Source organism: Haliaeetus leucocephalus, unplaced genomic scaffold, assembly GCF_000737465.1.
Source record: "Haliaeetus leucocephalus isolate CR32 unplaced genomic scaffold, Haliaeetus_leucocephalus-4.0 Scaffold656, whole genome shotgun sequence".
Lineage (NCBI taxonomy): Eukaryota > Metazoa > Chordata > Aves > Accipitriformes > Accipitridae > Haliaeetus > Haliaeetus leucocephalus.
In genome coordinates, this window is record NW_010973092.1 from 19886704 (window position 1) to 19910798 (window position 24095).

Genomic DNA, 24095 nt, shown 5'->3' on the forward strand with positions numbered 1-24095 from the left:
AAACGTACCTGTTCTCTTAGAAGCTGATTTCATTTGGAACTATGCAACTTGTGCCTGTTTCTTTTTAAGTGATTATGTGTTTTATGTGCATCCGAGTGGCAGTGCTGGAGAAGCAAAACTGCTCTGCAGAGATTTGAAAGGGCTTTACCACATCGAGGACCCAAGAATGGTGTATTCCTGGTGGAATGTTTTCATGTGTGTTGAATTGCTTTAAACTTTGTGTATCTATCCTAAGGCTGAAAGACTATGCGGTGAAGTATTACAGTTTATTTCTGCTCTGCACTTAAAAACAACAACAAAAAAAACCCAACCACCCAACAACCCACCCACCACCACTTTATGAAATATATCCATTGCATCATAAAATATACCGTGGATATTGATACACTGTTCAGTTAAAACTTCAAGTACCTGCAACTGAACCAAATATTTAATACTAGGTTAGTATTTTAGTGGGACGTGGGACAGATATCTCTCTCTTATGAGTATTGTTTCAGGATCTTTAACTACCACATGTGGTCATGGTATCAAAAGTGTTGGGCCTGAACCAAGGAAGCAGTATGCTGGTAAGAGACACAGACACCGCTGTTCTGCAGGCCTGGCTGGGGGTGTAGTGCCATCTCCTGACTCACCTAGTGTCTCTTTCTGCAGGAGCAGGTTTTTCCTTGGGTCTCCCATCGCAGTACTAAGCCTGACCTTGTTTAGCTTGAGGTCTGCGAGTACAGGCTGATGTCACAGCTGCAATATAATAGAATAAAGAATCGCTTCCTAAGTGCTGTTATCAGTATAACTGCAATTTGAGCAAGAGGTCTTGTTTACTTCCTGCAAATTTTAAAACTTATTTTTCTTGTTCACATCTGTCTTCACATCAGTAATTTGAATTTTACTGCATAAAGATTGAATATTATGTTTGGTCTTATTTACTAGATCTTACCGCAGAAACTTTTTGCCCAAACTTCAGTTACTTTTAACTTCCTTTCGTCCTATTCTGTGGTGGTATAGGTTTCATTTTCAAATATGTATTATATGCCCAAGTCATCTTGGATTCTATGGGCTTAAAGGTTTTTTTTGTGGTCTTCTCATAGACACAGTACAGTAACGTAGGGTATAAACAAAACCATTAACCAGAGATCAAGGCTTATATGCTAGTAAACTTTAGATGCTTTCAGACATCCCAAACTTCTGAAATTCACTTGTCTTCGGTATGAAAGTAGCTTTTTGTAGAAGAAGAGTAGTATGTATAGGAAACACTACTGTATTTTTATCTGAAATAATACATGTAGGTTCTGGGTACCTCTTGAATCTGTTAAGTTATGTAATAAAAGCCTTGTAAGATTGAGATCTTTAATGTTTTTTTTAGATCAACATGATGCATAAGTTTAAAACTGCATCTGTTTTAAGGGATTTGTGACTAAAACTGCTTGTTTTTCTACAGAATTGTCTGGTGTTTCTCAGCTTGAAGAAGATCTGCAGTCATTATTGATCCTCTTTCTTGGCGTTACCATTTTTGAAGTGAAGTTTGCCTAGCTTTCTAGTGTGAGCTCTCTTTTCAGCCATCTTTAAAAAAAAAAAGAAATTTTTTTTTTATCCATAAAGTAGACAAGCTATAGTTCTACAATGTCCAAGTCATTCCAGCAGTCATCTCTGAGTAGGGATTCACAAGGTCATGGGCGTGACCTCTCTGCAGGAATAGGCCTTCTTGCTGCTGCTACCCAGTCTTTAAATATGCCAGCATCTCTTGGAAGGATGAACCAGGGTACTGCACGCCTTGCTAGCTTAATGAATCTTGGAATGAGTTCTTCATTGAACCAACAAGGATCTCATAGTGCACTGTCTTCTGGTAGTACCTCTTCCCATAATTTGCAGTCTATATTTAACATTGGAAGTAGAGGTCCGCTCCCTTTGTCTTCTCAGCACCGTGGAGATGCAGACCAGGCCACTAACATTTTGGCCAGCTTTGGTCTGTCTGCTAGAGACTTAGATGAACTGAGTCGCTATCCCGAGGACAAGATTACTCCTGAAAACTTGCCTCAGATTCTTCTACAACTTAAAAGGAGGAGAGCTGAAGAAGGTTATGGTAGAGATGGCAGATCATCCACACGGGAACCACCATACAGAGTACCTAGGGATGATTGGGAAGAAAAAAGGCATTTTAGAAGAGATAGCTTTGATGATCGTGGTCCTAGTCTCAACCCAGTGGTTGACTATGACCATGGAAGTCGTTCTCAAGAATCTGGTTATTATGACAGAATGGATTATGAAGATGACAGATTAAGAGATGGAGAAAGGTGTAGGGATGAATCTTTTTATGGTGAGACTTCGCATAACTATCATAAATTTGACAGTGAGTATGACAGAATGGGTCGTGGTCCTGGTCCCGAGAGATCTCTCTTTGAGAAAAAGAGAGGTGCTCCTCCAAATAGCAATATTGAAGACTTCCATGGATTCTTACCGAAGGGTTATCCCCATCTGTGCTCTATATGTGATATGCCAGTTCATTCTAATAAGGTGAGTTATGCACCAGATACTTCTATTTTCCTTTACGTTGTAGTATCTGTTCTGTTTTTACCTATTTCTTTAATTATTTCTATAGCCTTGTTGCTTTTGAAATGATCTGAAAGTTGGTTTGAGAGTGAAAAAGGCACTTGGTTTATTTACAAGGTAATTGTTAACAAACATTGTAAACCAGGGCTTTACATTAATGTATTTTGTTTGCCCAGATTGCTTAACTTCAAGTCAAACAGCTATCATCTGCTGGGATATCTTATTTATATTTTACATCTACATATTCTCTTAACCACAAACATCTGGCATTCAAGCAGTTTTTGGGTGGGTTTTTTATTTTTTGTTGGTTTGGGGTTTTTTTTGCTGTGTATCTACTGTGCTATTCAGGAAGCTAGTTTCAGCTCTCCTCCACATCTGTCTTGATTGCTGATTTATATGTAGTTAAGATGCATTCTTGCACAGTTCTGCTTTTTCCCTGTCCAAAGGGAAAGAGTTAATGTAGAGCCCTGGAACTTTTTTGCAAAAGTAAAAACCACGTTTTAGATTAGCTCATTCTTGCCTTTTTAATTTCACTTTAACACTCTATCTCATACTATGGCTGAAATTTGTCGTCATTTTTCTCCTTTTTCACAACTTTCTTAGACACTTCAGACTCACTTTTTATTGTCACATGTTGCATCTATCCCTGTAGACTCTCCGAGCAATTAGTCTGCTGTTGCAGTATCCTGCTCTGTGTTCCTAGTAGTGTTCTTTACTTGGCTCACCAGTAGAGTGGATCTTCGGGTATATTCAGTTATGCTGAGACATCCCTCTTAGTTTATTCATGAGTAGTTCAACTCTCTGCAAAGGTAGCGGGTTACTCAAAGTGGCCTGTTTATTCAGATGTTATTTTCAGAGCCTTCTCCCTTTCAGCTTTTCCAATTTTACTCATCTTGCTGATTTTCAGTATACTAGGCAATTTAATTGGCTAATTGGCTAATGCAGTGCCCCTCTTATCACAATTAGTGGCTAATTAGCTTGAAGGCCTTCAATTGAAAATACAATACATGCTGTTACTGTAAAATTGATACAATGTGGAATTGCTGTTACTAACCATTTCTTTACAGTTACCTCTCAAAAAGTGCTGCTTCTGTACATCTAATCTTTTTGAAACATGAGAATTATTCTGTCCCTGCAAGGAAATGACCAGTTTTAGAGCACACACTGTATGACTCCAGCTGATCTGACAGTTTATGAACTTGTGTTGCTTTAATTACTTTTTATATAAAATAATCACAGTAATCCGGGTTTCTTGTCTCCTATATTTGACATTGCTTTTCATAAAAGGTTTTAAGTGTTGACAGTTTAGATGCCATGCTCAGTTCTGTAAAAGGACTTCATTTGGTTAGATTGAAAACAAAAACTTCTGAGGCCCTTGAAGATGGCAACCAGTAATCCTGTAAGTAGGGTTCTTTTTAGCACTTCATTTTAAAACCTCGTGGTTCTTAGTTTGCTTTGGTATGAAGATCTGTTGAAAGAATATCCAACATGAAGTATCTTTCCAGGTATGAGAAATACCAAATTCTTTTGACAGCATAACTTAAGTGGCTGACTTCTTCTGTAATATGTAAAACCGTCTTGTTTTTTAGGAATATGCTTTGACTTAAACTGCTAGTACACCATAAAATATTTGAGATTGGATCATCTGTTTCTTATGACCCAAGTTTGGGCTTTGTTTCTAATTACAGAAATCGTGTCACTGTAAGAATTTTTCTCTTTCTCTCCTTTTTTCCTCTGCTTTGCATACCTAACAGTTACAGAATTCTTATTTTGTCTCCCACAAAATTGAATCAAGTAGAACTTAACTTTTAAAGTAATCTGATCTGAACCAAAATTTATGGAAAGCAGAAAGGGAATGCTTTTCTTAGCTGGGACAATGTAAACTTATTACTGCAGTATCAAAATCTCATTTTCCCCTACCTCTAAATAAAAATACCATGAGATTTTTTTAAAAGTGTGTGATGAAGCAATGTGTATTTTAAGCTCGAGCAAGGGGTTAAACACCCTTAGTGTAACTAAAGCTGGCAGGCTGGTCCTCTGTCTTTCTCTTTTAGCGACATTCTTAATTGCTTCTTTAATTTGACATGTATTTATTTTAAGACCCAGTTTGTTTTCTGTCTAATTGTGAAGTAAATTGTGCCCCAGGGTTTTTAGGCATTTTGTCAATCCTGATCCCTTTATCAAGGAATGAGGTGTTAGATGTGGAGGGATTGTTTTCCTTGCCAAAGAAAAAGGCTGATGCAACATGAGCAGATGAATTTGGAGGTTAAACACTTGAAATGGTGATACATCTCAAAGGAAAAACATGGCCATGTCCCTAATAGAGGGCTATCTAAAATTAGGTGCTTAAGTTTGGCCTAATTTTCTGAAGAACAGTGTGTCCTCTTGCTTGCATCAATTGAGGCAAAAGGTAATCTGAGTTTTAAGAAACTCAGTTCATATTTTCTCTAGCTTAACTTTGGGTGTTAATGTTAATCAGTGTCTGTAAATATTTAGTGCCCTGAAATCTCAGAAGAGTGATGCTTCAACTGGGTAGAGGCAGGGAGTAAAGGGAAGTCCAGATCAAGAATTTTATTTAATAAAGAGTTAATAATGTAGATGAGCCATTGTTGTTCTGAAAACTTTTTTTTGGGGGGGGGGGTTGGAATCCTAATTTATATGTCAGATCTCCCTTTTTTGCCAATTTAAAAGCAATTTAAAATTTTGACATATAATGAGAATTAGATCTCCCAAACTTTGGCTCTATTTTGCAGATAACGTCTACTTCAGTTTATAATACTTTAAAATTACTTGTTAAGACAGCTTTAAAGCATGTTATATCTAGCAGAATCAGCCACTGAGGCTTTACAGATTATGCACCCAAATTTAGGGTTTTTTTAGTGTTTAAAGGACTGTTTTCTCTAGTATAGTACTAAAACTTGTTAGCAAGTTTTAAACTGAGGAAACATTAAGTATTGAATGTTTCATAGGTAGGTTTGCTTGGGGGTTTTGGTGTTTTTTTTCATCCTATTTGCCAACATATTTATTAATTTATAGTTGCAGAGCCTACATCTTGTGCAGTTAACAAGAAAAAGTGGTGCTCTCATTTTACATCTTGATAAAATGAATGAAGATTTCATCTTGGCCCACATCATGTTCTGTGTATCATGGAGTAATACTGTAGTGTAGCTTAACAACAGCACTTTATGGGAGACTTTACATCCAGGTTTTTCTCCTTTGTGGAAAGTGCAAGGTAGGCATTTAGCATATGGAAACACTACAGTAAGCCTCAGGAGTGTCTCATTGTATCCAGAAGGGTGACTGTAGTGTGGCAGAAACTAAAAATCAGAAAAGATGAGGGATTAGGAAAAGATCGTTTGTGGGTGCTGAGCAGAAATATGCATGTAAGCAGAGACATGTAAAACAGTCAGCCAGTGCAGTATACCTGGTCACAGTTGAAAATGTAGCCAATAAGAGAAAACCTTCAGTTAAACTGCCCCCCCCTCCCCCCAGATCTGTAATTACTCTCCCCTTCATTTCTCTGTGAACATAAAGCTAACTTGCCCCATGTGTCTCTGCTGATCCCTTTGCTTACTAAAGAGCAGCAGAGTGGAAATTAGACTGTGGCTCACAGCTGTGCAGCAGTGAAACTTCAGAAGTTCTTGTCACTTTAAAAATGCAAATATAGCACAAACTAGTGCTGTTAAAAATGTAAGCATATGGAGATCAGGCACTCTGTACTTCGATAAAGGAGAAGTCCCCATGACTTCTCACCTCTTGAATAACTCCCTTTGTAATCAAAATAGTCTGCAGAGAAAAAGTAGAAAGCCCTCATTCCTTTCTAGTGCCAAAGCCAGAACCAGAAGTAGTTTCACCTGGCTGATTTGGTTTAATTCCATTACTCCTCCTTTGTACGATCTTGATTTAAATCTCCTTTTTTCTTGATTATTCCCCTCAAATGGTCATTATTTTTATATTTCACCTGTATACTTGTAGTTTGTCCTAGCTATGCACTTTCATTTCTTTAGTCTTTCCTTTCTGAATTCCTTATTTCTTGGCTTCTTTATGGTTCTAGAAACTTGAGTGTTTAGTTCACATTAATCTTTAAAAGTCTGAGGAATGAAGCAGAGAGAGTGGAGGAAATTCTGAAATTACTGAAGACAAAAAAAATATCTTGGCATCCAGTTCTAAAAGTTGAAATAGCAATGACATGCATGTGTGCTGTAGCAGTTATCCCCTGGTAAGCTTTGCACCTTTGAGGCAGGTTCAGGCCCATAGATTGCAAGACGTTTTTCATCAGACACCTTTTCACCCAGGTTAGGAGTTAAGAGGTAGGTCCAATTTCAGTGTTTCTTTAAAGCACTACAGAAAGAGATTTTGGTATCTATGTGTCTTTGATACTTCAGCTTAGAAGAGAAGATATTGCGCTATACAACATTATTTGTTAAAAATGGCTTGCTATACGTGGCTGTTAATTTTTAATTATTTACTTTGCTGCAGGAGTGGAACCATCATATCAATGGAGCGACTCACAGCCGACGTTGTCAGCTGCTGCTTGAAATGTATGAATTTGAAGTACAGTAAACATTCTTGTGGCATGAGGAGGGCGTGTACAACTAAATAATGGTCAATTACTTTGCACAAAGCAGGTTTAGAAAACATGCTGTGCCTTGTAGGGAATAAAAACAACTTAAAAGAGTATCTTCAGGACAAAAAAGGGTTCTTGGTTCATAACTTTTGAATCCTACTGATCTATATGTAATGTTTTTAAAGAGTTGGATCTTAACAGTTGACAGTCTATTGTAATTTTTTACTAGACAATTATACCAACTCCTAAATTCTCGTTGTAAAATGAACTTTGTGCAATTTGTATTATAAATTGGCAGACATGTTACATGTAGTGTAGGAAGTTTCTCATTAAGAATAGCACTTCTATTCTGTCAATAGATGCTGCTCATGACTCTTGTCATGGTCCTGTAGTGGGCAGTGTTACTGTGTGTTTTACCTGTGTTTACATGTAAAGGTATAGCTGCTTGTATGAAAATTATTACATAGGTAGAGGAGATTGTATTTTTTCTTACTGTTTTCTTTTTTTTTTGTTGTTTCTTTTAAGATATCCAGAATGGAATCCTGACAGTGACTCGGGACATGGAATGTAAGTAGTAATGATTTTTGAAGTATTTGTCATGTTTTTATTTGAAGCAGAGGACATTCTTAACATCTTACGTGAAACAAAACACCTCCTTTTCTTCAAATGGATACCTCCCTTTGTTTTCTACTAGCTGAAGAGCAGCAGTAAAAATAGCTAAAGCTGACTTCTCCTTAGATGCTCTGCAGAAATTAGGGTTTTATTGAGAATGAAAGCTTTGCAGTTTTTTGGTTTAAAATTAAGGTGTGTTTTCCCCTCTTTCTAGGGGTGATCCCTTTATGTTGCAGCAATCCACAAACCCTGCACCAGGAATTCTGGGACCACCACCACCTCCGTTTCACCTTGGAGGACCTCCTGTTGGGCCAAGAGGTAACATCAACAGGCACCTACTTTTACAAGTTTTAAGTTCCTGATTTTTTTTTTTCTCCCCTTATTCTTGTTTTAATTTGTTACCAGTGTTTTAGAACAACAAAACAAAACACTCACTTTTCTAAGCAGTGGAACTGAAATATTTTAGTCCCTCCCTAGCCAAAGACTGGTACTCAGGATCCCACACTTTCACCTTTCTACCATCTGCTAACTACAAGTCACATTATTATGGCTGTTTTTTAACTGTGTTTGATTAATCCACACATTTTGGACTTGTATTTTTTCCTGTCTAGAATTTTTTTGTATCCGTCTTCTGATTAGCTACATGTTGGTGGGGGTTTTTTTTGTGAAACTTGATAGAATTCAGTGTCCTAAGTGTTTTTCCCCCGTAGTTTCAAATGAATTTGACAAATAGATTTGAATAGCAAGTAAGAAATGGGAAGATAGATGATGCAAGCCTCTTCACAGGAAGGCAGGCTAAGAATCAGGTTCTTGTCTGAAGTTGTTACTTTCTACCTTTTAAATAGTTCAAGTGACTAAAAGAGCAAAACTAATTCATTTACCTATGTATCCTGACAGAGTACAAGTATTTCAGACACTTTAAAGGAATTTTTAGATGATAGGGGCATTCATACTTAATTTCATTAAAATAATACTGTTAATTTTTCAAAACATCTCAAACTTGACTTTGAGCCTAACTATCTAAAAGGCTTTTTTCAGGTGTTTCCTAGTAAAATGGGCATTATGATAGAAGTTGTACTGGTTTAGAACCAAAACTAGGAGTCTTTTTCTGCACCTAAAAATCTCAGTAGTGAAAAGTGTATCTTGGAGATCTCACAGGTTTTGTGTACAGAGACATTTTGCTATGGCAAATCTTACTCTACAACAGGAGATATTTTTTTCAATGGGCTTTACTTACTCTCTGCTATTTCTGCACATTAGTAAATGCAGCTTTCTCTAATGTTAAACTGAACAGAATGACCAGGAAGGAGGACCTCAAGTTACAAGAGCTCTGAAATAAACAAATTAACAGCCTTTTCAGACTGTAATGAAATAATTAGTTTTTGAAACTTGATGTCATTCTGGTTTCTTAAGAACTTGTGAAGAGATGTGTTAATATGATACCAGTCTTGCAGGTTGAACTAAGCTTGCTCATTCTTTTAATTTCTTAAAGGAGCTGGAAATGGAAATATGCAAGGACCAAGACACATGCAAAAGGGCAGAGTGGTTAGTATTAAAAATTTGTTGTTTTTTAAAAAAACCCCACAATTTTATGTTATACTTTTTGTTTGCTTTCATAAGATTTTTTTTTTTTAATTAATGGATTGTCTTTAAAAGTGAGATTTTAGGATTTGTGTGGAAATACTGAAGCTTTGGAATATGATTGGGGTTTTGTTGTGCCAAGTACTCTACAAAATATTTGTTCAAAACTGTACAGACCCTATTTAAACATTCTCTTCTGATGAAGCTGTGGGACACGATCATACAAGAAAGGCAACTTTGGCATGGCAGGCATCTTCCTCTGTGGAAATCCCTGGAGGTTCTTTGCCTTTTCTATATGCATCTTGCTTTGGTTACTGCTTGAAGATTTAAAAAATTAAAAAAAAAAACCAACAAGTAGAGCTGAGCCTTGACAGACTTTCTGTTTAGGTCAGCTGATACACATTTTCTTTTCATGTTTATGCATGCTTTGTCTTCAACAGGAAACAAGCAGAGTTGTTCACATCATGGATTTCCAGAGGGGAAAGAACTTGAGATATCAGTTGCTTCAGCTTGTTGAACCATTTGGAATAATTACAAATCACCTGATTCTAAACAAAATCAACGAGGTAAGATTAGGCCTTTTAGTACTGCTGTGGGTGCTGTTTGGTGTCTTTAGTATGCTTACTGTCTGAGCTTAATAAAGGACTTACTCGGCTACCAAGCAAGATAGCACATGTCACCAAGGTCATGTGTGAAAGGATGAGTGACTGCTATGTTTCTTTGCAGAAATGCTGTAGTACTGCATTTTAACTTAAATATTGCTAAAAAAAATCCTTCCTGTTTGTTGTTCACAGCTTTCTCAAAAATACACCATGCTTGCAAATTCTGTTCTTGTTCTAATACTCTCTGAAAACTTATTTGGTCTTAGTTTGTATCATACAGTGTGTCATATTTTGGAGTGTGGAAAAGCTGATACCATAGAAGAGAAAAAGCAGGAAGCAATTGAATGTTCTGAATCCAAATCTAGGTGAAATGTAAACAAACTAAATAGTTTTGATGGTGCACCTAAATAAAGTATGTGAAATTCATGTGAGGTTCTGCAGGTCAGTTAATGTTGTAACCAAAAGGCAGTTTTCATTTTTGATGCAGCTGTTTTTACAGGAAAGCAAGGAGGAGCTTGAGATTTTAAACAAAAATACTAATTCTTGAAGGAGTAGTGCTTAATTTGTTTTTGTATGACTTCAGGCATTTATCGAAATGTCAACCACGGAAGATGCTCAAGCTGCAGTAGAATACTATTCAACAACACCTGCGCTAGTGTTTGGTAAACCAGTCAGAGTCCACTTGTCACAGAAATACAAAAGAATAAAGGTAAAACACTTCTGCTTTTTTAACACTGCCTGATTTTAATCTAGGGCAGTCAGTGTTATGAGGCCATTGCATTTAAGTTATTCTTAGTTCCTGTACTTCTCAGCTGTATCAACTTAATCAAGGGACAGTCATCCATGTATACTTTATGTAGTATCTACTTTAAAAAATTTCATTCCCACTTAATTTTAGAAACCCGAGGGTAAACCTGACCAAAAAACTGAGCCGCCAAAACCAGAACTTGGTCGTGTGATTCACCTCAGCAATTTACCTCATTCGGGATACTCTGACAACGCAGTACTCAAACTGGCTGAACCGTATGGAAAAATTAAGAACTACATACTCATGAGAATGAAAAGCCAGGTAACTGACCATAGGAACATACATGTGTGAAAATTTGAAACTAAGTTTTTTTAATTGTGAAGAAATGGCATGTCTTTAATTGGTGCATGTGTCGACTTTCTGTTCTAGCATAGATATGGAAGTTATTAGAGGTCTATGTAGGTGGTGTTTTGCTATCTAGCATACTGCAAAATGTTGCTGTAATGTGAGCTGCTTTAAAAAAAGAAAGAATGGGCCTCAGCTGTGAAGAACATATATTTAGTATTGAGGCTTAATTTTTTGTTACGCAGATTTCTAGGAGTCTTGGAACTTTTTTTTAAGGCTGAAAAAATACTACCTATGAAACATTAACAAATGTATTCCACTACTACACATTTCTTTCATTTACCCTTTATTTTTTATTCTTTAAAACTAAACAAAAGCAGTCCTGCTGTGGCTCTCTAACTTAAAAAAAAAAAAAGTTTGAAGATAGTGCATTGTATGTGTATAGTAAAAGGCTTTGGATGTGCATGTACATGGTTCCTATAAATATGGTTCCTATAAATACACAGTGGTTTAAAGTATTTCGTTCTAAATTTTTTTCAACTTTCCTGTCCCAGTTTGTTGCTCCCTTGAGTTAAATAGGAAATTCCAGCACTTTTTCAGAGAGGTGAATGCCTGAATCCTGTAATGCCACACTTGTGGTGTGAAAAATTACTTGAATCTATGGTATGACCCCTAGGAAGTCCTCCCTGACCTTATTTCACTAGAAAATAAAATCCCTTGCTGTCTAAGCTGGATGCAGAAACAGCTTTCTTCTGTCTGCCAATGATACTCTAGCCCAGATGTGTTTTTAAAAGCTTGTTCAGCAAACTTGTGTGTCATAGGCTTGTTTCTTGGAGGAACACCTCACAAAGCAGGGCTTATAGACCAGCAGTTGCTGCCTTTGTTTCAGGCTTCTCTCGAAAAATAAAAATAAAATACTGGGGTAGTTTCTTAGCTACCCTGGAATTCCCAGATACTTTAGCACCAAATAAATGTGTTTCATTGTCCAGATGCTTTTTATTTTGAATCATATTTTACTTCATGGTGACCTTTTTTTGCAGGTTATTTAAATGCCTGTTGTTTAATTTCAGAACTTTATGTGACAGATACTACTGAATTGAATAGCTTGGATATATAGAGCACTTTGGTAAATTCCAAGATGTACGGCTAGTTTGAAGATAGCTGAATCTCATAATTTTGTTTCAGCATTTGGAAACGCTGCGTTTTAAGTTAAATAGCTTTGCCTGCAAAAGTGTTGTGTATTTCATAGTTGGGTTTAATGTGTGTTTTAATCTTTTCAGGCTTTCATCGAGATGGAGACCAGAGAAGATGCTTTAGCTATGGTTGAGCATTGTGCCAACAAAGCGCTTTGGTTCCAAGGCAGATGTGTGAAAGTGGATTTATCTGAAAAATACAAGAAACTGGTGTTAAGGGTAAGTAGTGGGTTTAGTTTTTTAATTGTAGTTGAAAGTGTAAAGCGAAGTAGAAGACAGTTATCACTTACTGAATATTCAGTGCCACATGTAAAATGGAAGGATTTGCTTTAGTATTTCCTGGCTACTTAAGTGCAGTAACTTAGCATGAGTGTGGTGTTACGAGGCCTAGAACAAAGTAATAGGATTTTACTTTCAGATTAAACAAAAACCAAACAACTAGAATTCAGATTTTAGAGTAATTGGTGTAGATTTTAATTAAAATGTCTCCATTTAGAACGTTCTGTAATGTGGGTTCTGTTTTTTCTCACGCTCCTCTAAAAATGATCGGTGAGTAAAATCAAACTGAGTGGCAGAACTCTGTACTCATACATTGTATGCTTATTTCTTGGCTTTTCACAGCTGCTGGTTGGTTTGTCCATTTTCTTGTACATGTACTCTTGTGTACAGAAAAAAGACAAAATGTTGTTAGGGACTCCGTTTTGAACTATGAAGTATTACAACAGAATGTATTTCCTGTGTTGGATGCTGTCCAAAACCTTTTTTCTTTAGCACCAGAAGGTGTTTTTCATCCCTGTTGTGGACACTTAACTCCAACTACCTAGATGGCTAGACTGTGTTACGATCTAATTTGTAAGAATAAGCTTTGTCAAAACTTACTTTGTAACTGCATATTTGCAGGGTTGGCTGATAGCTTTGGGGTTTTTTTTTGACATAACACCAGGCTACTCTTGCAATTACAAGACTTTGTCCATCAGACTAGGACACTAGGTAGAAAAGCAGGAGAAATCTGAACTGTCAAGCTGTCTCAAAAACATAAGCTTTCTATTGTGGAATATGAAAAAATCTTACTATTGCACATGATCATGCACCAAAAATGAACACTTCCTGGCAAATTCAAATACTTAACCAATGCATTGAATAGTTTTCCATGTTACTGCCACACAAGTGGAATTCCCTGTTCAGTAACTCATAAATACGTGAAGCATTGTGAGTCTGCTAAAGCAGTCTGTGTAGCCCACCACTAATGATAGGGAGAAGGTATAGATTAAGACTGATTTGTGCCATTGCCTGCACCACACTCTATCAGTTCATAAACAAAAGGGGAATTGTATATGATTTTTCTGGAGCAGGATATCCCATTTGTTTTGTATTTAATAACTGATAATTACTGTGAATAAAGACATGGCATTTCTAGGTTGGTAATGTCCTGTCTAACTTAATAGCAGTTTATTAATTGGTTGGTGGGTGGGCATGGTAAGAGTAACTGTGGATTTACATAATTGGAAGCATTTGGCTAGATTCTGCTGTCTGGTCTGAATTAATGCTGCAACAGTTGTATAAATGATAGTCTACTGTGACTTAAAATTCTTTTAAATTTTATTTTAGATTCCAAACAAAGGAGTTGAACTGCTGAAAAAGGATAAAACTAGGTAATCTCCTATTGTTAAAGCATAATGTTCTTTTAAAAAAATATGAAAATACCTTATCCAGAGTATAGAATTAGACAAAAGTCAGGCAAGCTCTGAGATCAAATTGTTGTTTGCTGTGCCCTGAGATTAACTGTTTCTAATATGCTACCTACCTTCTTCCTCTAATGATGGAGATTTCACAGCCTCTTCAGGCTCCTCAGGAAATCTTTTCCAGTCCTTAATTAGCCTTACTTTCCTGAAATTTAAACCCATGAACACTTGTCCTGTCTTGTAAGGACACTTCCTCCTTGCAGCAGCCTTTTGCATATTTGAAGAATGGTATCCTTCAAGGTTCCTCAACCTTCCATTTTCTGGACTAAAACAATCTTTTTCAGGCTTGTCTAGAAAAATACAACCTACCTTTTTTAGTCATTTCTGGGCTCTCTTCAGGTTTACAAGCAAGTATTCTTTGCTCTTTACAGAAAGAGAACATACTCTCCAGACAGCAAAGATTCTCCAAGTGATAAGAAGTCTAAAACAGATGCTACTCAGAAACCTGAAAGTGGCAGTGTAGAAGAAAAAGTGAAAGAGGAGAAACAAGATGATGCTGCTGAGCCGTCGGGCCCTAAAAGCAGTGAACAGGCAGACCAAGATGAGCCTAGTTTACTCCTTGAATCTGAAGATGAGCTGCTAGTGGATGAGGAGGAAGCAGCAGCACTGTTAGAAAGTGGCAGCTCAGCAGGAGATGATGCAGATGTTGCCAATTTAGCTGATGTGACTACTGAAGAAAAAAAGGACACAGCTGATGATGTGACCATAAAAACTGAGGGGAATGTTGTGGCCAATCCAGCAGCAAAGAAGAAGCTTAAAAAGGTAATCATATAGCAAGGTACCTGAGTGTGGAAAACCCTGTGTAACTTAAATAGCACACCACAGTATACTCTATTTCAGATCTTTTTCTGTGGGCCTTTAAAGCACATGCATGGCACACCTGTCTGAAGAGAAACAGGTGTTAAAGCTCCTGTGAAGAAAATAGAAGATGCCATTGGATGCAACTTGCAAACGGAATCAGTTATAAATTGCTGTTTCTGTTTTGATGGAAACTGTTAACTTGTGGGCTTCTACCCATGTCTCTTCCTGGGTTTTTTCTTGCCTTTCTCTTCAACCCTTTTTTGACTAATACTAAGCAGCCAGGAACTGTTTTCTCCTGAGCAGTTTTCTTGTGAGACTGGCTGTAGTTTGAGCACAGAGCAGAACAATGACATTCAAAAAATTATATATTTGGGACTTGAGGCTAATCTAGACTTGGACAAAATTGTACATACATCTACACTTTATGCTTGGCCAGAAAGGTAGGCGAGTCCATTTGTGGTTAGCCAAGGCCCATTTCCAATTGGGGGGGAGCGGGGGGATTGGTTTCAAGGTGTCTTCAGTCATAGGCTACTTGCTGTGAATTTCCTTTCTCTCACCAGATGACCCCATACTCTCATGGGTTTTTATGTCCTACCAGCTGCTTTTAATTATACTTGGTTATGTGGAGTAGCATGCAAAGTTTTAGTAACTTTATTGACTTGGAATGTTGTTTTGCAAAAAAGTAAGGCATGTTCCTTATTCTTAATGAGTGAAGTGTGCATGGTTTTCAATTTTGGGGGATCCTTCTATCAGGAAGCTACTTACATGGTGTTGGGATTAATACTGCCAATATAAATGGCAGTGATTATTTCTTATTATGTGGGTATCTGTTATGATAAACTGCCTCAAAACCCAGACTTGCTTCCTTGAAGACCTACATTCTTAGAGCACAGCTGTAAAGCTGGTGCTGTTTCAGTACTACTCCCTATCAGCAGGAACGTTTCAAAAACATCAGAATTCAGACAGATCTGCTGTCTTTTAATGAAGCTGGATTTTAAGAAAATTCCAGTTTTGGTGGTTTTTTGGTTGTTTTTTGTTTGGTTGTTTGGTTTTTTTTTTTAATGTGGAAGCTCCAAGCTTTTCACTGGTTGAGAAAGCTCTTAATTATTTTTTAATGAACTTTCATACTATTAGTGGGCACAGAATTATTCTGGTAAGGTTTTGCCTTTTATGCAGGCATGAATTTGAGGATCTTGTGGGACTGTCTCAAATAGAAACAAAACTTGTGCATTCCAAAATTACTTGCACTTAAAATACTCATGTTAGAAGGACTTTCAAAGTAACAATATAGCAGAAAGATACTGAAATTCTCAAGTTGAAGATGACATGTTCATATGATAAAACAGTGGACCATCATGATGAAAAAAAAAATTCTGAAATTGAACACTTGATTCTGGGACAGTGGAGTACATTTAAAAAGGGCTTGTTACACTTCTGCATGCTTGAGTAACATATTGAATGAGTGAGGTAGGTCTTGAAGGAAGAATTTAAGCACTTTTCCAGGGAATTTGGAGAAGATATTTCTCTTCTGAAACTTAAGACAGTTTGAGGGAAACATTTAAGAATAAGCTGACATGAGGAAAACATTTTTTCAACAGCGATACGTGGGTGGCTTTCCGCGGAGCATGGAAGGCTTTGTCACTCTAGATGAGGTTGGTGATGAAGAAGACTCAGATCATCAAAAACTCCGCAAGTCAGGTTTGGCAGTAAAATCTGCTGGCAAAAATGACGATAGTTTGGCAGAAATCAAGGTAGACAAGATTGAGGAGCCAGAGCAGGAAAACGAAACATTAGAAAATGGAACCAAAACCGAAGATAGTTCGAAGGCTGAAGCTGTTGAAGCTTCTGATACCACAACAGCACAAGATACTGAGAAAAATGCCCATGAAAATACAGACACCCAGGATGAACAGGAAACAAAGAATGTCCAAGAGAAACCTCTTGTTCCAGATGAATTTAGGATTGGGCCATACCAGCCAAACATTCCTGTTGGTAAGGCTGTTTCCATTTCTTTTCAAATATGTCTCTGTGCATTGCAGTAGCATTTCTCATTTCGCTTGACTTTTATTTCTGGCAACGCATTGCCTCTGAGCCTTTCATTTTAGGGCTTCCCACTCTTCTCCCCTTCTTCACTCCTCTCCTAACCCTAGTATTTTTTTTTCCCTTATTTTCATGCAGTTCTCCATAACACTTTCCTTAGGCAGAAGTTAAATTGGAAGAGGTATATTTTAGCAACACAAATTCCATTAATAGCACAAAGCACAATAGTGGTTAATAGTTCAGATTCATACTAAATACTCAGAAACTGATGACAAAACGTTGTTAGTTCTTTTGAAAGAACCAATAAAATGGACCCTTAATCTGAAAGGTTGCTTTTAAATTTAAAAAAAAAAAAAAGCCTGCACATATTTAGTTATTACTAGGCCCCGGCTTGACTAAACTAAACCAAGGACTTTTAAAGATAAAGCAGCTTTTAATGTAAAGTGAATTATGGTTTTAAGATTTAGCTGAAATGACATATGACATTAAAAGAAATGATGTAGAGTAGATCTCTTAGTTTATTTTGTGGTGTTTACTTCTCTAGGTGTGAATTATGTGGTACCCAAAACAGGGTTTTATTGCAAATTGTGTTCCCTGTTCTACACAAATGAAGATGTTGCAAAAAAGACCCATTGCAGCAGCCTTCCTCATTATCAAAAGTTGAAGGTAAGGCAAAAACTTGTTCATTTTAAATGGCGTGATTCTTTCCTGGGGAATAGATCTGAATGAGACTGGACTGAGGAAAAAAAAAAAAAGCATTCAGGCAGTGGAAATTGGCTTATTCTATAACTTTTAACTTAAGCTAGACCTCTCCAAAACTTTATCTTGTGAAAATAATACTCAGGATACACATTTTAGAGATGGGCTTCAGCATTTTTTTGTAAATTTGGATTAAAGAAGACATTCACATTGGAGTAAAGGCCAGGCTTAGTAGTGGTGCAGAGTAAATACAGATGACTCAAATCCCTTCCACTTGTCCCTTTGAGAGTGTTTTTAACCAGTCAACAGAGCTTAAGCTGAAGTTTTTATATATTAAAAAAAAATCCGTATTTGCAACTTCTGATTTTGTGAGCATGTTTTACAATTTCTAATTGGATTAGGTATCACATGATTGCATGGCATGAATGATAATGCTGCTGCTGTATCTTTGTGTACTGTGAGCTGCTTTTAAATGTCACCTCTGAGGAAGGGAAATCCTAAGCGAAATTCTAATAGTAATGTAGCGTTCACATAAATTGATTTCATACCAGTTGATTATTGAGCTGAAAACAAACCCTGGGGGTTCCATAGAAAAGAAGGTGGCATCTCAGACTCAGAACATTTGCTTTCTCCCTTGCAATAATAGGGAACCCTCAACAAATACAGGGCCCTGGAAGGCAGATGGCACAAATAAATGTCACAAAGCAAACAACATCATTAAGGAGTAGATCAGAAAATTAATTACCATGCAGAATCTTGTAGCGAGAAAACCCACCTCATCCATCACCCATAGCTTTTTTTTTTTTTTTCCATTGAGGTACCTGATTATGGGACTTTAAAGACCTGATGTAAAAGGGGAAGTGGGGGAAATAATCCCAGTTTATTAACTTTATCGCTTACTTAAATGAAACATGATTTGATTTGCTTTTTCCATGGCACAAATGACTAGCGAGCTGCTCTTGAATGACTTTCTAAAACCACACCAATGTTACAATTGGGGAAGAAGAGGGGGGAATGCAGCTTTTGTTTGACAATGGCAAGGCACTTCTCTAGCTGGGAGTCTCATTCACTTTGAGAGCAATAAGAATAAATAAATAGGTGAATTGATATTGCTGCCAAACGTCATGGAAGTGGTAACAAATTCCTCAAATTTCCAAAATAACCCTTCTCTAGGGAGGGGAGATGTTTTATCCCTGGTTTTATAGATGGCAAATTCCAACCAGGTAAGTGGCACGATCGCTGTCACAAGTCCATGACAAAATGGAAAGTAATTCTCTTGGCTTGCCAGCCTGTTAGGAAGGCATTAACAGCAGGGCCAGGTAAATGCTTGCAGAGGCTGCCATTTGGTGTTTACTGGTGGCGAGCTGTATGTTCAGTGACATAATGATAATGTGGTGCTTCAGGAGACCTCCACTTCAGTATATGGAGAAGTGCCAGTCTTGTTATTTATGACCTCTGCAGTTAATATTCACAGATTTTACAACTTGAAAATTAGATCTATGTTTCTATTATTGATGTTGTGAGAAACTCTTTAAATATATCCAAAATATGATTGCTTTCTTTCAACAGAAAATTCTGGATAAAATGGCAGAAGACCACAGGCAAAAGAAAGAAGCTTAAAAGGAAGGAAGGATGTAAGGAAAACAGTGGCTTTGTTTTTAATGTTAATCTTTTTTAAAAGCAGTACAAGTAGTAGATGGAAATACTGTATTCTTTTTTTTGTTTTAGTGAAATACAGTAGGCATTATAGGTCTGTTCATGTGTTAAATGTTGTAGCAAAAAAGCATATGCAGTTAAGTTAATGACAAAAATTTGTTCTTGATGTGAGAATGGCAACAAGTTTTCGTTTTGACACTTCAAGCTATTAAAGAAAAAATCCTGCACCCTTGTGGAAAGCTCATCTACAGGAAGAAAACTTCACTGAAGTGAAATTTACTACTTTTAAGGTTCCAAAATTGTCTTTCAATTCCATTCTCAATAAAAAATAAAAAGTAACACTGTATTTTTATTTTATCTAGAACATTCCATATTTCAGTCTGAGCCTAGCAGATATTTAATTTCGAGTGTAAGGCTGTCATTGCATTTCACTTTTGAGAACGCTTTAAATGTAAGTTGCATTTTTAAATGTTGAATTGCAGTTTCTTTTAATGTCATTGCTGTTATATAGCAAATAGGAAAACTAGTGATTAGTCAGCTTTACAACTTTGTGATTTTTTTTCTAAGCTCTTGATAGACTTTCCTATTCAGCTATTCCGTGTATTTTTAGTGAAAAGTAAATGCCCATTCTCCTCTGACCAGTATTATTTCCTTGAGCTCTTCCTGCTTTTACTTGAATCTTGTAGCTGTCATACATCTCTAGTATATTCAGAAGCAGCGTTTGAGTCCTGAAATGTAAAAAGGTATCTTTATATTCTTCACATGTATTTTTTTCATACCTGCATTTTAAAACAGTTTTTGTTAAAATCTGGTTTCGTCAAGAATCTTTAGAACTGTGCTCTTAATGTACCTGCACATGTGATATGTGAACAGGAATTTGCATGTGTAACCTGTGTTTATCTGTAGTTTTTGTTATTTACTGCTTATTTGTGAATTCAGGTTACTAAAGTGATTTACCAATAAACAAAGCTAGGCAACAGTAATTTGTTATAGATGTTTGGCATGTTAACCAATGTGTCTACTGAACTCTTTACTCCTGTGTTCATGATACCACACTGAAACTCTAGCTGTCTTTTTAAAATTTGCATGTTTTAACACCTGTGATTTAGCACCTTACTGCATAACTTCTTTCTCTTTCCTAAAACCTCTTTCGTTTCCAAACAAATTAAAATACCACTTGTTAAAACACTGGTAGGTATATTCTGCTGACAGTTTTATTTCTTGAGTTTTATGGTATTTTCATCAAGGCTGAAGTTCAAGGCACATCATCACATTCGTGTGGGTAAAAATGACTAGGGACAGCTCTTTCAACTTCAGCCTCTTGGCCAACAGGGAGGCTTCAGTGCTAAGAAGGGTTTTCAAATGTAGGAGGCTGAGTCTTGATGAATTTAATTTACTTAAGCAAATACATCTAGCAGACACAAGATGGTGTGTTTTGTGGAAGTAAAGTCTTGATACCTTGTCTTTCCAGTTGTAAGTTTCTGCTGTTGCATCCTCACAAAAAGGGGAGGTGTGCGATCCCTTTTGTGCAAGAATTAAGTGTAACTTCAAATATCTCCTACTGTGATAGTAGCAGTTTCTCTGGGGACTGTCTGTATAGAGGGTGGTGAAATGCTAATAAGCAGCTAAAGGCACAGATTTTATTTAAATAGCCTATCCAAATGACAAAATTTTATCATGCAGCGACTCATTCTTGCACTGTTACTGCTTTCTACATGGCACTCATTACTATGCAAAATTTTGTTTGAGTTTGCATGAAATCGATTAAGTGTAATGTAGTGATACAGTCTTAAAACTACTCTACAGCTTTCCTAGGCCCCTGAAAGAAAGCACAAGTAGCAGCAGCCCTGCAGTCAGTTCTATTTTGATGAAGTCACAAGGATGTACTTGGACCCCTGCTTGCTTATGATGACATTTGTCATTCATCTGTCTCCAAGAGGCTGCTGAGTTCATCAGCCAAGTGGAGGACCTGACTTCAAAGCAGTCATTTGATGTTTGGCAGTCATCCCCTGTCTCTCTAAAGATGGTAGATAAGACTTTATTCTGAAGGTCTCTACCTTCCCCAAGCATTTTAAGTTTCCTTACAACATAGCAGTCAAGATTAATATATTGAAATATTACAGCTCTATGTGTTTTATTTTTAAAGTAGCCTTTCCTTAGCCATTACCTGCATCTTAAATAGCTGTGCAGTTCAGTGATCTTGCAGCTAGTGTGCTTGGTCTGTTGCAAATGCTAACCTGTGTAACTGCTGGGAATTAAACTGTGGGAGGATGTTGCATCACTTTTAGTGTCTAAATGTAAAGAATTCCCAGGCATAAAGTAATTGTGGCATAGTCCAGCTTCAGAGTCAGAAAATCCCTTGCTCCCATCAACTCTTGTTTCTAGTATCAGCAGGTGTTAGGTGTCTAATGCATGTACTTTCAAAACCTTGGTGAGCTGTATGTAAATCTTTGCACCTGCACATGTGCAACATGATGCTTCTATACACTGGAAAGTAAGTCAAACCTAATTTGCTTCTGCAAAACATCTTCTGTTTACATGCAAAGGACAGAGAGAGAATACCTGCCTTGCAACAATTTCTGATGAAGGCATCAGAGTAACTTGATCTTGAGGACAGATGCCAGGAACACAATTTGATGGCAATTGATATGTGGCGTTGCCATGGGCTGCTTACTCTTTGGAAATAACTGTATCTGCAGTGTAAGGGAGTGAGGGGAAATCACACAAAGCATGAGACTCGAGTGAAATATTAAACAGGCTCTGCAATTTAGATGCCAGCTTTCATACGTAAATTTCAGCTCAGAAGAGTAACCCTGGAGGCTGTTGCCTCTTTGCCCTGTGGGTAGTTCAGCAGAGGTGCAACAAGGCACTAGGCTTGCTCAGCACTGGGGGGAAATAAGTAGGAAGAGAAACCTCCATTATAGATAAGAAAACCACGTGTTGTGCTGAATTTACTAAAATAAGAGGTGGAAATAAGAGCAGTAAAATCATAGTAGTTTTGATTTTTTTATTTTATTTTTTTTTTAAAGGATGATCCTTACAGGGGTATTTTGAGGTTGTACTTTGCTAGAAGGTAAGCATTTAGGAAGCATATAACAGGCCCTAGAGAAAGCACTTAGGCCCTGGAAATGAGTCAGTAATGGTGACTAATAAAATCAGTATAAATAGGTTGATTTAAGGGAGAATATGTCCCTGGAAAATCAGAAAACCAGGACTTTCTGTAGAGTTGGCTAACCCTTACTAAAATTTAGGAGGAAGGCAGTAAAGGGGCTGAGCAGAGAAATGTTAATGAAATTGTTACCCTCAGATAGCCCCTTTCCTGCTCACAAGCAGCCTACGCAAGTGTTTTGATAGCACAGGAGACTTTGCAGCCTAACAGGTGGTGTAATACAACAAGCTATGCTGAGCAATTTGGTCTGTATGTTGCTAGCTCACTGACTGTTCTTGAGCCTGAAAAACCCTGTTTGCATATGGTAACTCTTCAACCGCTAATGGCTTTTGGGGTTATCCAAGGTTACTTATTTCTGTGCAACTTAGACCTCGGTAACGCACACTTTTGGGCTTTGCAGTTGCACATAAAAACATTTTTCTGCCATACGTCTCCCAACTTGCCGCTGGGGCAGATTTCCTGCTTTTTGTGGTGGTTAGTTTACAAGTCCGTCGTATCCAGGTGGCTGTTAGTGGAGGTGGGTTTCAGATGCTGTGTTTTGACTCCAGATCAAGTCGGACTGTGTTCATCTGTGGCTTGGATGGGACAAAGGGGCTTTTAACTCTTGTCAGTGTCTAGTTCCTTTGGTTTTTAGGAGATTGTGAAGATGAGAGGACTGGAAAAGCTTGTACCTAGTTAGAGTAGTTGAGAGGATGGGTAAATGCAGTGAAGAGCACAGCATGGCTCTGATCGTTGCTAAAACCTCTGCGCACTGGTTTTAGCAGGTGGTGTCTGAAGGAGAGAGTCAGTTCCGCCTTACTTTTAAGAAAAAGGGGGGGGGGGAATCAAAGGAGAACAAAAAATTGCTTTTTCGACCCATTTTGTAAATAGGGTTGAAGTCCAGGCATTTAACGTAGGTCCCAGAAAAGAGCATTCATTTGCGTTGCCTAATACAAAGCCTTAAAAATGCACGAGTATAGTGCGGAAACATTTGTTTTGTAAACGGGCGTATTTTTCAGAAAGTATTAAATTTATTTTTCCTCCGTGAAGCCCAGGGCTCAGTGGTTTCCCTAGGTCGGCCGGTGGCCCCGAGGGAGGCTGGAAAAGCTTCGGGAGTCCTGGGGGCACGGCAGGGCCAGGTTTCTCGTGTGGTAACGCTCCCCACGGCCTTGTCCCTCCCCGCGCTGCCCGCGGCCGCGCACTAGTGCCGCTGCAAGCGGGGCAGGTTTGCCCTGGAAGCGGGGTGTGGGGAGGGCGGTGGTGGTCGGGGACTACCTCTTTGTTAGCACGACTGGCCCCTCGGGGCCTCCATCCCAGCCGGCGCCACAAGATGGCGGCTTGCCCTGCTCCGGCGGGACTGCGCTTCCCGGCCTGCCCCGCGCCGCCGCGCGAAATGGCAGCCGGGCGGAACTACAACTCCCGGCGTGCCGCGCGGCGCGGCCCGGGGGGCGGAAGGACTGCGCGTCCCGGCATGCAGCGCGCCGCCTCCCCTCCCGGGCTGCTGGCCGGCGGGCCGCGCCCGTCCGCCGCTGCTTCCGGGGGAGGAGGGGGTGGCGTCTGTGAGGTCACGCAGGTAGCGGAAGTGATTTCACGTCCGGCGGGCTGCGGCGCTGGGAGGGGAGCGGGGCGGCGGGCGCGGAGCGGAGCCGGCAGCGGAGCGGGGGACGAGGCGGAGGCGGCGGCGGAGCAGCTGGGAGCCGGCCTGCGCACCCGCGGTCCTTCCCTCTGCGCGCAGGTGAGGGGGGGCGCGTAGCCCTGGGCCGCCGCCGCCGCCGCGGGGGGAGCCGCCCCCTCCCCTGAGGCGGCGGGCGGGCGGG

The 24095-nt window shown here is 38.6% G+C and overlaps 2 protein-coding genes across 6 annotated transcripts in view; both read left to right on the top strand.

Moving 5' to 3' along the window:
- Nucleotides 1-81: 81 nt before the first annotated feature.
- On the top strand, nt 82-20110 carry MATR3 (matrin 3). Of its 5 annotated transcripts, XM_010579166.1 has the most exons (16): nt 319-566; nt 652-711; nt 1436-2508; nt 7024-7085; nt 7637-7678; nt 7938-8041; nt 9216-9268; nt 9745-9870; nt 10490-10615; nt 10805-10975; nt 12280-12411; nt 13801-13844; nt 14306-14696; nt 16334-16727; nt 17320-17441; nt 19044-20110. In XM_010579166.1, exons 3-16 carry the CDS (start codon nt 1618-1620, stop codon nt 19092-19094), a joined length of 2709 nt encoding a protein of 902 aa, XP_010577468.1. In that variant the 5' UTR covers nt 319-566; nt 652-711; nt 1436-1617; the 3' UTR covers nt 19095-20110. The 5 variants fall into 5 exon arrangements, with proteins under 5 accessions (XP_010577470.1, XP_010577468.1, XP_010577467.1 ...); XM_010579165.1 differs by having other exon boundaries at nt 652-2508; XM_010579168.1 differs by lacking the exons at nt 319-566; nt 652-711; nt 1436-2508 and adding an exon at nt 82-195.
- Nucleotides 20111-23847: 3737 nt separating this feature from the next.
- PAIP2 (poly(A) binding protein interacting protein 2) overlaps nt 23848-24095 on the top strand; it is a 9516-nt gene continuing 9268 nt past the window's right edge. Inside the window, exon 1 of the mRNA XM_010579169.1 lies at nt 23848-24013. The gene's annotated coding sequence lies outside the window, so the exon portion shown is untranslated. The remainder of the gene's footprint in view (nt 24014-24095) is intronic.

Coding starts and splice junctions, on each gene's coding strand:
- MATR3 (XM_010579164.1), top strand. CDS start 1,618: ATGTCCAAGTCATTCCAGCAGTCATCTCTGAGTAGGGATTCACAAGGT. Junction 9,269..9,744: donor ACATGCAAAAGGGCAGAGTG/GTTAGTATTAAA, acceptor TGTCTTCAACAG/GAAACAAGCAGAGTTGTTCA. Junction 14,697..16,333: donor CAAAGAAGAAGCTTAAAAAG/GTAATCATATAG, acceptor TTTTTTCAACAG/CGATACGTGGGTGGCTTTCC.